This window comes from Buteo buteo, chromosome Z (genome assembly GCF_964188355.1).
Source record: "Buteo buteo chromosome Z, bButBut1.hap1.1, whole genome shotgun sequence".
NCBI lineage: Eukaryota > Metazoa > Chordata > Aves > Accipitriformes > Accipitridae > Buteo > Buteo buteo.
The window spans coordinates 58,340,916-58,356,707 of NC_134204.1; the positions used below are offsets into that span (position 1 = coordinate 58,340,916).

A 15,792-nucleotide genomic window follows, 5' to 3' on the forward strand; every position below is an offset into this window, starting at 1 on the left:
ATCCCAGCCAAAACCAGCCACTATATTAAAATAGTTATTTGGCTTCTAGATAATTCCAGGGAAACAAAAAGTTTCCTATGCTTATCTCTGCAGTAGGGGTTTGGTTGCAACAAAATGCCAGGTGTTACTGTAATTTAACGTTTCTTTCAGTTAATGAGCAGGTATCATGCAGTATTTTATTTAAAGACAATAATGTGTTGAACTTTAGTCTCAGAAAGTGGCAACAATCTATCTGACTCTACCAATAGGATTTGCTGGGTTTAAATTGTGCAGGTTTTTAATTTCAACCTCTTAATTAGAATATGGAAAGTTGAAAAAAGAACAATTGCCTTCGAGCATTTTCTGTGTACATTTTAAAAAGGGATGAACTTGAAGAATGGGTCACTTAGATTCATGTAAGAATTTTGAGTGTTGAGATTTCAGTTCTGAGATAGAATACCCAGACATGAATCCAGATAGCCAAGAGATTACTGATTTTGTTTTGCAAGGGAAAAGTACAGACTTCTAGCATTATAAAGAGGTATCAATAGCATTATAGGAAGATACTGACTCTGAAAAATAAAGTATTTTTTCTGTATTCTACAGAATATCTGTAATGGATTCCAAACCCAAAACACTGTAAGATACTTCATTGTCATACATACTGACATTCATTACATAGTGTTGCCTAAGGCTTTTACACTTCAGCAGAAAGCTTACATTCTCCTTGTTAATGGGAATGGAGCTCTTCAGGCAAAGTAAATACTTGGAGCAAATGCTACACAGTTTTACTACAGCCCCTGATTGTCCCTGCGTGATCATGTTTTATACTGAACTTAATTATTTTAGTAAAGTTGCTTTGTAAGTTAAAAGACTAATTTATGAAAGGGTATAGGAGCAAAAGATGTATGTCTTGTAGGAAAAAGAAAAGGGACCTCCTTCTGTTCAGCTTGGTCTGATTAATTACTCACCTTTGTGTTCTTAAGTCATGCCACTTTTTACCACCTAGATTTGACTATGCTGTTCTCATTAGCAAAGGATGCAGCACACACTGCAAGCCTATTGTAATGTTGGCTTGCCCTATTGTAAACTGAATTTGAATTTAATGTCTAAATATTCTGTCCTCTTTACAGAAAACAACAGACCGGGCTTGTTATGGTCCCCTGATTATTGTAATGAGGAGATACATTTCAATAGGTTTTTGGGCATCTGCATTGCAGGAGGCAGCTCTAAAGATACTTTTTCAAAACCATTGATTTTGAGAAAATGTCTGCCTTTCTTCAGCTTTGCAGTATTAGGAGGATTGGCTTTCTGGATTAGTCTATCACATTTAGTTTTTAACCTCAAATCTCTTCTCAGGATTGTTTCTAAACTGTGAGTATTCCCATTTTTCTCTGCTAGGTGTGATAATAGATCACATATTGAGGAAGATGTTGAAAATCTCTAAATTTAAGTTTGCAGATTTGTGGAAAAATTGTGTAAAATCTCTTTTACTTGGGTGTGTTTAAGCTTTTAGCTTAAGCTTTAAGCTTTTCGTGTCATTTCATTAGTGCTAATTAGTGAGCAACAAGACTCAGACCCATGACTTTTTTTTTATGTCCTTGTTCACTCTCACACTAAGCTTACGTTTAGAAAGATTTAGATTTAAATTGACATGCCTGATAACAGATAATTTTTGTAGTGCATTTTAGCAGCTCAAGTCAGTACTTCCTTAATTGTGCACTAGTGTGACCACAAAGGCTTCTGGTGCAACTGCAGTCTTTGGCATGGCAGTGGTAGTTCACTGGAACCATGCAGCTTCTTTACACGTTAAAGTTCCCCAGTCTTGCAGTTATGTTAATTTTCCCGATGTCATATTTGGAATCTGAATTAATCTGCTTTAATATCTGAATTAATATGCTTTTAGTATATTTTACAATGGGAATATTTGCCACTTGGCCTTACTTGGTGTGAAAGATGACAGTGAAATGTGATGGTTGCAATCATGTTCCTCAGGCTGCTGCTTATTCCTCATGGCTTGCTTCAGTTTAAAAATACCGGGTTTGTACTTCCTGTGGACTTTTTAGCTCATATTGTAGCGGCTCATGAGTTAAAAGTGGAAGGTCATTAGAGTTCAATTCACATGACTGATGACTCACAAATTCCAGTGAACCAGCAGGAAGCAAACAATCCAGGGTTTATCTAAGTGTAAAAGCTTTAAACATACTTGCCACTGTTCCTCTCCAAAAAAGTAGCCTGACTTCTATGCTTCTGTGAATGCATATGTCAGCATAAATAACTCCAGTAACCTTTTGATACTTTTTCTATGTGCTTTCTGTTATAAACGCTCGTGACAAATTGGAGGAGCCAATTTGTATTGGATAAAAAAATCGAATTTATTAGCAAGTGATAAGAGAGCAAAACAGCGCTGGGCGGCCGGGGAGGCAATGCTCCGCCACAAGCTCACTTCCACGCGAATCTGATAGCACACCGCCTTATAGTTTCAGGCCAATCATTCTCATATACTTCCCAGGTTTCAGGTACTAATAATTCCCACCCACAAATTAGTCTATTAATTTCCACTCTGTTCAATTGGTCTCCACAGGGGGATTGATACCCTCGACACTTTATACAATAATAATGTCTCCTTTTAGAACTACAATACCATTTCTGACCGTATTTTACACAGTTACAAAACACCCAACTCCAATGGTTGTGGTTACGATGCTTTAAACACGGAATCTCGCTAAAATATTCAGGTGGTCTAGGGACTTCAGTCTCCACTTCACAACAAAAAGCTAAGTACTTAGGAGTTCCTGTTAATTTATATATATCAGCTCCACCGGTTTGATGAGGTATCCGTTCTGTACGCCGAGGAGTAAAGTTCACCACCTGTAAATTATCTCCAGGTGATACCTGGAACCACTGGTATAAACTAGGTTTTACCGTTTTTCCAAAAGGATTTATTCATTCATGCAGTTTCTTTTTCTTCCTTATCACTAGTTTTAAGTCCTCTGAAGTCTTTGCTACTTCCCACTGGTCTCTAGGTAAAGGTCCTTTAATCTGCGAGGCATGTGTCCATCCTCGTTCTGCAGTCCAGACAGCAGTTTCTGTGGTAAGTAAAACAAGAAAGGGCCCCTCCCACCTAGGAGTGAGAGAGGATTCTTTCCAGGCTCTGATTAATACCATATCACCTGGCTTTACTGAATGTATGGATATATCTAGGGGTGGCCTCTGTACCACCATTCCCTTCTTCTGCAATCTCTCTCTCTTTTTCATCAGCTGAACAATATAAGGGTTAATACTATCTTCATCTAAAGTAGGGTAATTGGCTGGGCATTGCATATCATAGGGCATGTCATATAACATTTCAAATGGGGATAATCCAGTCTCACTATGTGGTTTAGTTATTTAAAAGTGCCAATGGTAAGCATTTTGTCTAGGGCATCTGTGTTTCAATCATCAATTTAGTCAGTTGTTGTTTGATTGTTTGATTTTTTTTTTTTTTTATGTGGATGTCACGGGGTGTGTTATTCCTACTGAATGTCTAATGATTGACATAATAATTTTAGATGTAAAGTGTGTGTCCTGATTAGAGTCAATGTACTGGATTATCCCATATCTGGGTATTAGGTATTCTAATAAATTTTTTTTTTTGTTTTGTTTTGTTTTTACTACCATCTGTGCAGTAGCTCGTGCTACAGGGTAAGCTTCTACCCATTGTGTTAAATGATCTACTATTACTAATAAATATTTTATCCTGCCTACTTTGGGCAACTCAGCGAAATCAACCTGTACCTCCCCAAAAGGTCTGCAAGCCGCTCTTTTTTCTTTCCTGTGGCTGCTTGTCGACCGACTTTTAAAATGTCATGAATGCTACCAGGGCTCAGCACATCTCTGCATATTAGCATTCCACATGTTATATCTCATAAGCAACTTCCCAATAGATACTGTCCCACATTCACCACTGACAAGCCAAGCAGCCCTGTGCATACACAAATCTTCATTCATTCAATAAATTCAATGAAATATTTTCAAAATATGTACAACAACAACCACCAAAATAGTCAACGTTTGAAAAAGATGTAGTCAACATTTGAAAAAGATGTTGTTACAAATACCTGTGAGACAACACACAACAGCCACACGAATTGGTCTCTACCTTAATCGCTCACAGTCCTTCTCTAAATCAAACAAGGAGCAAGCAAACAGTTTGAAACAGTTACTTTTTTACTTTTTTTTTTTTTAACCACTTGAAATGAGCACTACCTTTCAGATAGCTAGCAAAGTCTTCCAATTTTGTCCATAAACACAACCAAGCACCAACACAGGACTGTATAGTGGTTACACTCCCATCAACCTGCCAACAAGAATAGTTCACTGGCAACCCCAAATACCCAGAGGCAAAACACAATTCTCTGGCACAGAGGCTCCACAGCAGAGCAACATACTCTTTTCCCAGAACCACCACATAGGAACACAAAGAAAATTACCATGCTAACTCTAGTGACCCGAGTCCCCAGGGCTGCCCCTCGGGCCTCTCCATCCGACAAACCACTCTCCCTGACTCAGCAATCCAATCTCCCCCTATGTCTTCCCACATGCACCACTGCCATCTCTCCTGGCTCTCCCAACGTTCCCAAAACCCGTCACCAATTCCCGATGTACAAGATTCCTCCCCTGAGCATCAATCAAACCCCTGTCCTTCCAAATCCTTCCAAAAGTGTGAACTACATATGTATTTTTGTAATCTGTAAATATAGGGGTTGTTTGTTTGTTTGTTTTTTAATAATTTTAGGGCCATATATAGGGTATACAGCTCACAAGCCTGAGTTGACCATGATGGGCTTAGAGGTCCTGATTCCACAGGTTTTAGGTTATTGTCTCACTTTAGTCTGGGTCTCAATTACCTTTAAACAGTTATGTTGTAATTTTTCTGATGGTTCTCCAAACAAAATATGCTGGATTCTGAGCAGAGGTTATCTTCAGTTTTAAATTAGGGGAGTCAATCAATATTGCTTCATATTTTGGGATCTGGCTATCTGTTAGCCATTTTTCCACTTTCTGTTGTAAACACTTCTGACATTATGTGGAGTATACACTTTTATCAAGTAACTTAGAACAACACCCCACAGGTTTCTTAATTCCTGCTCAGTCTTGAGCAAGGACTATTCACAAAGAGATAAAGAAGGTTGGGGTTTTGTTTTGTTTTGGTTTTTTTTTAGATCTGTGAGGCTTAATACAGGTGTCTGTATTAATGTCCTTTTTATTTCTTCTAATTTCTGATCATCTTTTGTAGACCATTTAAGTTGGTTATTAGTTAATTTCTCACATAAGAATTTCACCTTTTCACTGTAGCTTTCAAGCCATGGTCTATAATATCTTAGTAATCTCAATATTTGTCGAATTTCCTTTTTAGTTTGTGGAGGTTTAACAATTTAATAGTAGTTTCTCGGGTTCTTTCTTCAGTTTCTCCCGCTATTAATAGATTGTCTACATATTGTAATAACTTTACCTCTCGGAGTAAAATGAAATCTTAAAATTTTCTCTTAAGTTTGTCCAAATAGATTTGGTGACTCTGTGAACCCTTGTGGTAGCACAGTCCATCTCAGTTGTTTTCATCGATAGCGATACAGCAGTCGCACAGAAAGCCCCCCTCTCTTTGGTTGTTCACATAGTTGACTGCAATTATCGCCTCGCGGCGCGAGGAGAGGCGGTGGCCGCTGCCGCGGGGAGCTGCCCCCGCCGCGGCCGTCGCTGTTGCCGCTGTTGCTGTTGCGGCTGCAACAAAGGACTTCGCCTGCTGCTGCTGCAGCGCCGGCTCCGCCGCGACTGCACGGAGCCGGACCCCTCTCCTTGACTTTGAATGCTTAAGTTTAATTTCAGAATCAAATCCCTTCTTGATAAATTGTATTCTGCCTTAGGGAGCAAAAGTAAATCACTAAGGACTTTAAAAGGTTTCCCTTTTGCTCTTACTACTGACATGTAACTCTTTCCTTTTTCTTCAGTAGTAAATAAAATCTCGAAAATAGACTGTATTTCTTCCCAGGTATAAGCATTGGGACCTAGGAATTGATCTAGTTTTTCAGTCACTCTGAGGGGATCATCTAGTAGGGTCCCCATTTCTTTCTTAAATTTTTTTTTTTTTTACATCTGTGGTATTTAATGGGACTGCCACAAACTCAATGCCTCCTTGATTGTCTCCGAGGGTTACCTCTCGTAAGGGATACAAGAAGGCTCCCTCGGATGTGGCGGTTTCACTTTTTGTACATGCAGCCGGAGGTTTTTCTAATTCCGGCGTTGTTGATGATGGAGGCAGGGACATCGGTGTTACTGGTGGAGGTACTACGGCCGCCAAAGGGGGAGCCGCCGCAAGAGGTGAATTATTAAAATATGGAGGCGGTAAGTTATCTAGTGGTTTTCATTTATCATCTTTTTCTTTTCCCTTTTTGTTTTTATCTCCTTTTTCCTCAAACTTCTCATAAATATTGAGGTTGGAAAAGGACATGAAGTCCCAATCCATAATTCTGTATGATCACTTTCCTCCTGATTAAAAGATTCCTTTGAGTTAACATATATTTAAGGCTTGGCAAACCCATTCCTCAAAAGATCCAAAAACAGGCCAGAAGACATGTGGTCTTAAAGGTTTCTTTGGCCATTCAACCATGCAATATTGAATTAATTTCTAATTTACTTTTTCCTTTTCATTCCAATTTTGAATCATTGTCCCTAGTGGACTTTCTGTTGGTATATCTGGTAATTTGCTCTTTTCTTTCTGGTCCTGGGTTCTCGACTTTGTTTGACCCATCTAGGAATTTTACTGTGGCAATTCCTACAGCCCTTGGTCACCGGTAAGAGTGTCTTGTAGGGGGTTTAGGACCTATCCCCCACCCACGAATCCTATAGGAATCGCTTCGGTCCTTCACCGGCCAAGTCCCTCGCAGGAGATTGGGACCGCGGTTAGACCTCCACAATCGCTTCGGAACTAAGTTCCGTCACACACACACACACTCTTACACACACAGGCAACTGAATCCCACCCAACTGAACGGTATACTCCTTTAAATACTCACGACTCTGTCATCTTCGTTCGGATCTTCGCGTGCAGAATTACGGGTAAAATAAACAGCTGCAGCCGGCCAGGGAGCCCAAAAATAAATTCTTTGCTTGTAGCATATTCACTCTCCTCTGGGCTGGCTGGTGGTCTCTTATTGTTTATCCATATGTTTAATTGTTGACACGCCCAATCCTTAGAGGACCCGAACACGGGCCAGAGTACATGAGGATTGTTGAGAGGTTTCCCAGCCCAAATCTCAATACAATAATTAATCATCTTTTCCTTAGACTTATCCTTTCTCGTTGGTGAACTGTCCCAATATCTTAACATCAGGCCTAGGGGACTATCTGGGGGTATGTTTGGTAACTTATCTTTCCTCCTTATTTTTATGAGTCCAGAGGGCTTGCTTTCCTCTGCCCCATCTTCCGAGGTGCCCTTATCCACACACATACTCACTTCCTCTCGGTCATGACTCGCTCCCTCGCGGGCTACGAGAACTGCACTACTGGAGGGTCCGCACTCGTGTGATCTCAGAGAGACCTCTCACACAGTCGCACCTCGGGATAACCACCCCAACCAAATGGCTCACAATTTATATACTCACCCGCTCCTGGGGTCTTCGTTTGGTCTTCGTGCACAAAATTTAAGGGGTCCTGCAGGTTCTTTTGCTCAGTTACCGTAATTTAGAGGGGTTCATGGGTCCAGGGTGTGGCGGCGGCACCTCCTCAAGACGGGGCTATCCGGGCATAGGGCACCTCCCCGCTTGCGAGGGTCCGCACCAAAGAACCTGGATCCGAGTCATGGCACCAAATTTGTTATAAACGCTCGTGACAAATTGGAGGAGCCAATTTGTATTGGATAAAAAAATCGAATTTATTAGCAAGCGATAAGAGAGCAAAACAGCACTGGGCGGCCGGGGAGGCAATGCTCCGCCACAAGCTCGCACCGAAACTGGGGAAGAGTCTCTTTATTTTTACAGTCTTTTAGTCCCTGATACGTGAGGGCTGGCTGGTATCTTCGGTATCTTGTGCCATCAGTTGTTAGGTGGTCGTAATCTGGCTTCTGGTGGTTGTTGGGATGAAGGCCGAAGTCTTTCTCAGCTGTTCTTTAGGTGACTCAAGTCCCATTCATGCTAATCATCAGTATGTAATTGTCTACTCAACTGGATACTTATGGTCTTAGATAAGTGAAGAATGTCCCTACCTTTACAGGTTTTAGATAAGCGAAGAATGTCCCTACCCCCACATGCGATTTCATGAACAAAGTTAACCCGTTCATTACACTTTCCAGTGGAGAATAGTGGTCTGGTGATGCCCTAGATCTTCAGGAAAGTTCTGATCTTACAGTATTTCAGCATTACAGAACAACCAAGACTTGTTGGTTGCTTGAAAAATTGATTGCTTCCAATTTTTGCAAATACTTGCATAGAAATTGGTTTTAACTGTTGTTTTCCTAGAAGTGAATGTTGCTTAGGTATTAAGACTGTGAATTGCCTTGAAACTAACTTTTGTTTTAGCTTTTCTTAGTTTCACTTTGAGAATTTTTGTATAATTCTTTTTGACTAAAAGAGTAATTAGTGCCTGCATGCAACTTTGAAAATATTAAGGTAGTTGGCTTTAGAAGAAACTTGTTAGAGAATAAGCTCTTCAAAAAGTAAACTGTTCTATGAGCAGCAGAGCTGATGAAGCCTACTTTCTGCCAGATTTATGCTCTTTATCTTTCTCCTCCTTCCCTCTTGCAGTGCCTCCCCTGTCTTCTACCTCTTTTGCTGGCCATGCAGCAGCACATGCCATGGTTGAGGTTGGAGCTGTGTACTGATTGGCTGCTACCTTTTGGAGTGGTTAAGATGTGAGTCTTAATACCTGCCTTTTCTACATAGCAGATACTGATTTGGGTGTCTTCCATGAGCAGCTGGTTGTTTTAGGGTGGGATTGCATTGGGACTTGAAGAAATTTGGTCTTGAGTCTTTTCAATTTTGATTGAAGCTAGCCAGCAGATTTGAAGAGCAACCAGCTGAGGGAGTAATCAACAAGAATCTCTGCTAGAAGTAGTTTAGTGAATTCTTGATAAACTATTCTTGGATAGAGGAATTGTAAAAGAGCTTCCGTTGCACAATACTGTCTTTCCTCTTTTTTTCCTCTGCTAGTTTGTCTATGTGTTTTCATTTGTAACTTAGCTTTCTACCCACTTTCTTTACTCTGTGAGGTCTCCAGTCTGATACGTGAGTGCCCATGCTCCAATGTAGACACCATATTGCTGGACCACTGAACTGCAACCACAACCTGAAGGCTGGAGCATGAGCACTGTACTGGGAAATGCCATAAGTACATAACTTTTAGAAACTGCTTTTGCCTGGAGGTTGGAGTAGATGACCTCCTGAAGTCACTTCCAACCTCAGGTATCCTGTGACCCTATGATCCTATTCGTAGTCAGAGCAGCATGTTTACAATAGGACAAAGGGTGAGCAGGTAGATCCAAATTTCAGCAAACTACCTGCTTTCATTCATCTCTGTATTACTTGTCCAGATTAACCAGTGCACCTTCTTCATACTGACCTCTGTGAGATAGAATTTTTTATTTTATTTTTTCTTATTTTAAGGCCTTTGCAGAGAAATGTTCAAGGTTGATCTTTTAAAAGTTAATGCAGTAGTTTTTTGTTAAGAGATGCAAGGTGCTGATTTATGAAGCCATTATTTGTTTTGAAGGTATCTGAATAGTCTGTCAGTCTAACTCTGAAATAAGCGGCAGGCAAGTACCATTAGAGGTTTAATACACAGATACCACACAAAGCGAAAAGCACGGTAGAACGTGGGCTAGAATAACAATTCTTGCTCCAACCTTTTCAGTGTTATGGCTACTGACACTATAGTTTTCTGAGTTTGTGGCCTTGAAACAGGAAGTCTTGATGCATTTTAGAGTAAATGTTGAGGGGTTTGGTATACCTGGTTTGAAAAGATTCTTGCCATCTTTTCTTTAAGATGTTTTATTTTCACCTTTGAGAATTTCAGCTATATAGAAACTTGACTTTAAAAAAAAAAGGAAAAAAAAGGCTACTACCAAACCATGAATCTTTACCCCCCCCCAGTATCTTCCATTAGTCTGTTTCAACATTTTAACTCCTATGAAGCAACTATATATAGTTATATTCCTGAAATTGTTCATGTAATTCATTTCTGTATAATATTATTGTCAATTATTGGATGGCAGCTTAGCAATATAGATAAAATCAGTAAAGTATTATAGGAACACTGATATTCTAGGCTGGATATAGATTGGCAAAATGCACATTCTTGTCAGAAATTAATAAAAGTCAACCTACTTTTCATTATGTTTAAATCCAAAGGAAAATTTATCTTATTCTGAAAACAGAATGTGGAAGATAGAGGTGTGATTTTGGTTATTGTTTAGTTAGCAGTAGACCTTCATGTCTGAAAGAGAATAGTTTTATTTCTGAAGCCTTGCAGTTGGACAGAAGTTTTCTCTAGTCCCTTAGAACCTGTGACAGGGGACTAATTCAAATTAACTGTAATTTCAAGGCCCTAAAAAGTTGATAATGGGATTTCTTGGGCTTTTGGAGAGAGAAATCTCCATATAAATGGCTTTTCCATTTGAGGTATTTTGTTCTCTAGACAATTCTGTGGTGTCCTAACAAAAGCCAATCAACATCCTTTCTATGTTACTCATAGTGATTTGGATTAAATACAGTATGAAAAAAAAGTGCCTTGCTCCTAAGTTAGCTACTTTTGGGTGTCCATATCCCATTCCCTGTATATTCTTTTTTCCAACATTGTTTTTAATTTTTTCCACTTTCCACTGAGCAATTTAGCTGAAAGATAGCCTTTTACATAAACAGTTATAGACATGCCCAGAAGTTTGATTAAGATATAACTGCATGTAGAATATGAGAGTATCTGATGCTTTTAAAATTTGGTATGAATTTCAATTCTTCTTTTATGTTCAGTGATCTGTTATTTATTAAGGACCAATTCTGTGGAGACAAACAGTGTGATTGGCACTGTTTTAACTATTTACCTGCATGGATTGTTTCAAGGGTTCTATTAGCTAGATCTTAAAAGAAGATGTCAATTGGAACTATAATTTTTATACTGTCACTTTTATGTGAGAAATATTTTTTATCTTTTTCGAAGTGTGTGTGAAAAATGAAGTTTAAAAAAGTCAAATGTATATTTTATTTGTGTAGCTGCCAGCACATTGGCAGATTTTCTACCCTATTAAAGAACTCAGTAACTAGCATATTCAGAAACACATCTAGAACTGTATTGGCTGCCTGTGCTTTACCCTGCAACATAAAGAATATTCTATTTTAACTAATTTAGTTGAATACTAATAGTTTACTGAGGTAGAGGAAAGGTAGTTAAGACACTGACATCAATGAACTGTGAGTGCTATGCAATGATATAGCTGATCCCCAGTTACGGTGCAATATATGTGATTGAGTATGCGCAACGGAAGCATCCCTCTGAAGATACTGAATGAAAAATTACAGTAGGCAGAAAAGCACAGAAATGTTTTCTGGAAACAAACCTGAGAGAGAAAATTGAAGAGCTCGTGATTGTATGTGCTGTAAAAGTGTTTCCCATTCTGTAATTCAGTAAACTGTCTTCGAGGTGTTATAATCATGCCTTTTGTTTATCATGTAACATATAGTCTTTTCTTTTTCAGATCGAATTCAGTTACCCAGGAATATGATTGAAAACAGTATGTTTGAAGAAGAGCCCGATGTGGTTGACTTGGCCAAAGAGCCTTGTTTACATCCCCTGGAGCCAGATGAAGTGGAATATGAACCAAGGAGCTCCCGACTATTGGTGCGTGGCCTTGGAGAGCACGAAATAGATGATGATGAAGAGGATTATGAGTCATCAGCAAAATTGCTGGGGATGTCCTTCATGAACAGAAGCTCAGGTCTCCGGAATAATATGTCTGTCTATAGACAAAATCCAAATGGGTCATGTTCGGTGCCCTCTACGAGGACCATGGTGGTTTGCACAGTTGTTCTTGTGATTGCAGTTTCATTAATAATGGCGATTTATCTTCTTCCCAAATGTACCTTTTCCAAAGAAGGCTGTCATAAAAAAAATCATACAATGGAACTAATATACCCTTTGGCAACCAATGGAAAACTATTTCCATGGGCAAAAATCAGACTTCCTCCTGATGTTGTACCACTGCATTATGATCTTGTCTTGCAGCCAAACCTAACTACTCTGAAATTTACAGGCTCTGTAAAGATAGTTGTTAACATCATCCACGTAACTTGGAAGATTGTACTTCACAGCTCAGGGCTTAATATCACCAAGGCAACCATTACTTCAGCAGGAGGGCATCAAGCAAAGCCAGTTGAATTCCTGGAATATCCATTGCATGACCAGATTGCAGTCATGGCTCCTGAGGCTCTTCTTGTAGGACAGAATTACACTGTCAACATAGAATATTCATCTAATTTATCAGACACCTATTATGGCTTTTACAAAATTTCTTACAAGGATGAGAATTCTAAGCAAAGGTATGCCCACAAATGCAGCTTCTCTTTTCTGTCACTTCTAGATTGTGCTTTGATAATAGAAATAAAAAGGGTTGCTTTTTCTATTGGGTGTTTCTTACAACTGATTCCTATTGAGCAAAATCAATCTTTAATCTCCTGATTAATCTACCTGAAAAATGTCTTTCATGGATGAGTTCATTAAGTCAGGGCAGCATCTCTGTCACTTAAATGTAGTGTAGTATAGTGGTTGTAGGTAGCTATGGCATGGCTTTCTGTTTGTTTAATTTTTAGTTTCTCTCTGGAAATTCTTCCCACATCTGTCAAGTCCCTGAGTCTCAAGGCAGGGACTGGGGGAACAAAGTCCCACCATTGTAGGAGAAGATCAGGTTTGAGACCATCTAAGACATCTGAACATACATAAGTCCATGAGACCCAATGAGATGCATCCAACAGTCGTAATGGAACTGGCAGATGTAGTTGTCAAGCCACTCTCAATAGTATTTGAAAATTCATGGCATTCAGGTGAACTCCCCAGTGACTGGAGAAAAGGGAAACATCACACTCATTTTCAAAAAGCATGAATCAGTGCTTTTTATGAAGAAGATAAATGAAATCGCCAGCCACTACTACCCACTTCAAACAGGCCTTACACTGATCATGTACTTAAAAGCGTTCATGTCTTTGTTGGCATGTAATTGTCCATGCAGGTTTTGTAGAAACAGAGCAGTGCAATAAACGAAAGATGGAAAAACAGTATGGGCCAGTCCAGGGCCAGCTGACAGGAAAGTAGTTTTGAAGGGCCCACAAAACAACTGCTAAGTAGAGCAAAGACATAAAATACTTAACAGCTTGTGCTAAGATCTAAGCTTAAAAAAAAAAAAAAAGAAAAAAAAAAGTTAAATGGGATGTAAAGAAAAAAGCAAGAAAAGTCAATATTATCACTGTTACAAATCTTGGCAACAACAGAGAGTTTGTATGGAAATTCCTAAAATATTGATAAGTAGATTTTGTTTTCTTAAAGGGGAAGGCAGATCTTGCAGTTAGCACCACCAGCCCAATCTTTTACAAATTGACAATATAAACTTGAAATTATTCCATGGGAAGATGGTCATGCTGTGATTGTATTTATTTTCAGTTGCTTAAAACAAGACCCTTCATTGAACTGTTGGAAACTTTTGCAGTGAGAGTCCTTTAAGAATAAAAGAAGTGTGCCAAACTTGGTCATAATTTTTCTCTCTGCAGTGAGATATGATAACTATATGCTGCTGAAGTTTAAATTTTTTAAGTCCCTCAATGACAGCTCATGTTTAAAAAAAATGAACAAAACAAGATACTCAGTGTAAACATGATTTCATAGGCTGTTAGGAAGCTGCATAACATAAGAAAAATGTATTTCTATTCTGTTCTCTAAACAAAAACCCAGGATATTTTGTTTTGGATTCAGCAAGCCTCTCTCTAAGCATTAACAACAGACATTTAAACACAAAGTTGTTTATTTTTCTAAAGTTTACTCACAGTTTGCCTTTAAAACTCCCTTTATCTAGATCCTAGTGGATCTATGACATAGTGCTAAAGTGTACAAGGAAATAAGTTAGCTGCAGCTGTTATTTTCAAATACATGCAAAATCTGCTACATTCAGATGAACTGTGGAACTTTAAGTTGGTTCTTGAGTTGGTCAGCAACTGAGATAAAGCAGGAACTCTCTCTTCTTTACTCTGATGTGTTTCTGTTGGTCCTCATGTGAGGCAGTGTAAGGGGCCTTCTTTAATAGATCGAGAAATTTTAAGAAATAAATTTGGGTTAAAGGTTTACTTATCTTTTTTAGTTTACCTGCATCTCCAATGAAGGTGGGTGTGTTTAATGAGGTGCAAATGTAGATGACTGTTCAGATCCCCCAGGTAAAGTGCTGCTGATAAGCCTCTTATGAAAGGGCTGTTCCTGAGCTTATGCTAAAATGTTGTGGTGTATGCATGATCATTAGAGAGAATCTGTTGCCACTTGGGAAACTGCTGATAGGTTTCAGAGCTCCATTTTTACAACAAAAATGCCGCAAGTTGTTGCTGTTGTAGAATGCATTGGATAATAAACAATCACAAAGGGTGCAAATTGCATCAGAAGAACATAACCACAAGATGAAATGAAATAGAGCTACGTAGCGTATTGCAAACACTAAAGATATGCAGTACCATGAAGTAAGTTAGAGTAAGAATACAGTAGGTGTAGAAGGCAAAAATCACTTGAATGATTAGCCTCTTTTTGAATTTCCATATTTTTTCCTGTTCTGATGTAGCTGAAGCTTTGTTTTCTCCTTATATTTACTGTAGTAGAAAGAGAATGTGTAAGTGTTCACAGAGGAAAAAGATGATCTGTCAGTAAGTTGCTAAGTTTTTGTCCCCCTTCAGTCCAATGCTACCTGCTTCTATTCAGGAACAGGATGTAGCACATGCTTTAACTTGTATGCTTGTCAGTAGACCCTTTTCAGATAACTCTTTGCTGATATCATTTCCATTGCCTTGCCTGCCTCTTCTATTTCTAGGGGCCTTGTCTCTGTATGCTTTAAGTCAGTGGTTTTACAAATACAGGCTACCTTGACAACCTCTGTTGTTACTGCATTTTTGGTATAAAACTCAAGCTATCAAGCTGTTTTTGCAAGAAAATGTCTTTTCTTCTAGTTTAGTTTTATTATCTTTTGAAGATTTTTTTATGTTGCCACAAAAGTATTAAATTTATCAAATGGCAAAACAACTTACTGTTGCCAGATGCAAATTTAAAAAAAAAATAATAAAATAAATAAAGTTGGGCCTTATGTATATTTTTTATGCAGAATGGTTCTTTATTGCTTGTTTTTCTTCTGTAAAATCTTGGGGTGAAGGAAAGAAAGAAAAGGAAACTTACCAAGATTGTCAGTGAGGGAGAAGAACAGCGTAAGAAGTTGAAAGCAGGCATGGAGATTAATCTTATAAATTATCAGCAGTATGCCTCCTCAGAGAAGTTGTATGTCCAAAAATGTTGGACGCATGGTGTAGAAGAAAAGACCCACCCCACCCAAACTTGTGGGTAGCTTGGCAGTAGTTTTTGGGGGTTTGTTGGTTTGTTTTTTTTTTGTAAGTAATGTGAACCACTGTTTAGCTCCAGTAAATACAAGACTTAAATCACAAACTTCTTGCTGAGCTCCCAGGTTTGTCTTGCAGGAGCAGAACATAAATCACAGATGGTCTCTAGGAAAACACATAATTTCTGCAGCTAGTTAGCATCAAAATACTGGAGAAGGAA

General features: G+C 38.8%; 1 protein-coding gene across 5 annotated transcripts in view; it reads left to right on the forward strand.

Annotated features, from left to right (window-relative positions):
• The window catches only part of LNPEP (leucyl and cystinyl aminopeptidase), an 87,703-nt gene that overhangs the window by 37,060 nt on the left and 34,851 nt on the right, over positions 1-15,792 (forward strand). For 2 of the 5 annotated variants that reach the window (XM_075020779.1, XM_075020780.1), the window contains exons 2-3: positions 8,757-8,863; positions 11,699-12,539. In XM_075020779.1, the coding sequence (XP_074876880.1) occupies positions 11,722-12,539 (818 nt within the window). In that variant the 5' untranslated portion in view covers positions 8,757-8,863; positions 11,699-11,721. Of the gene's footprint in view, positions 1-8,756; positions 8,864-11,683; positions 12,540-15,792 lie in introns of all 5 variants that reach the window. The other 3 variants (XM_075020778.1, XM_075020782.1, XM_075020783.1) reach the window with 2 other exon arrangements.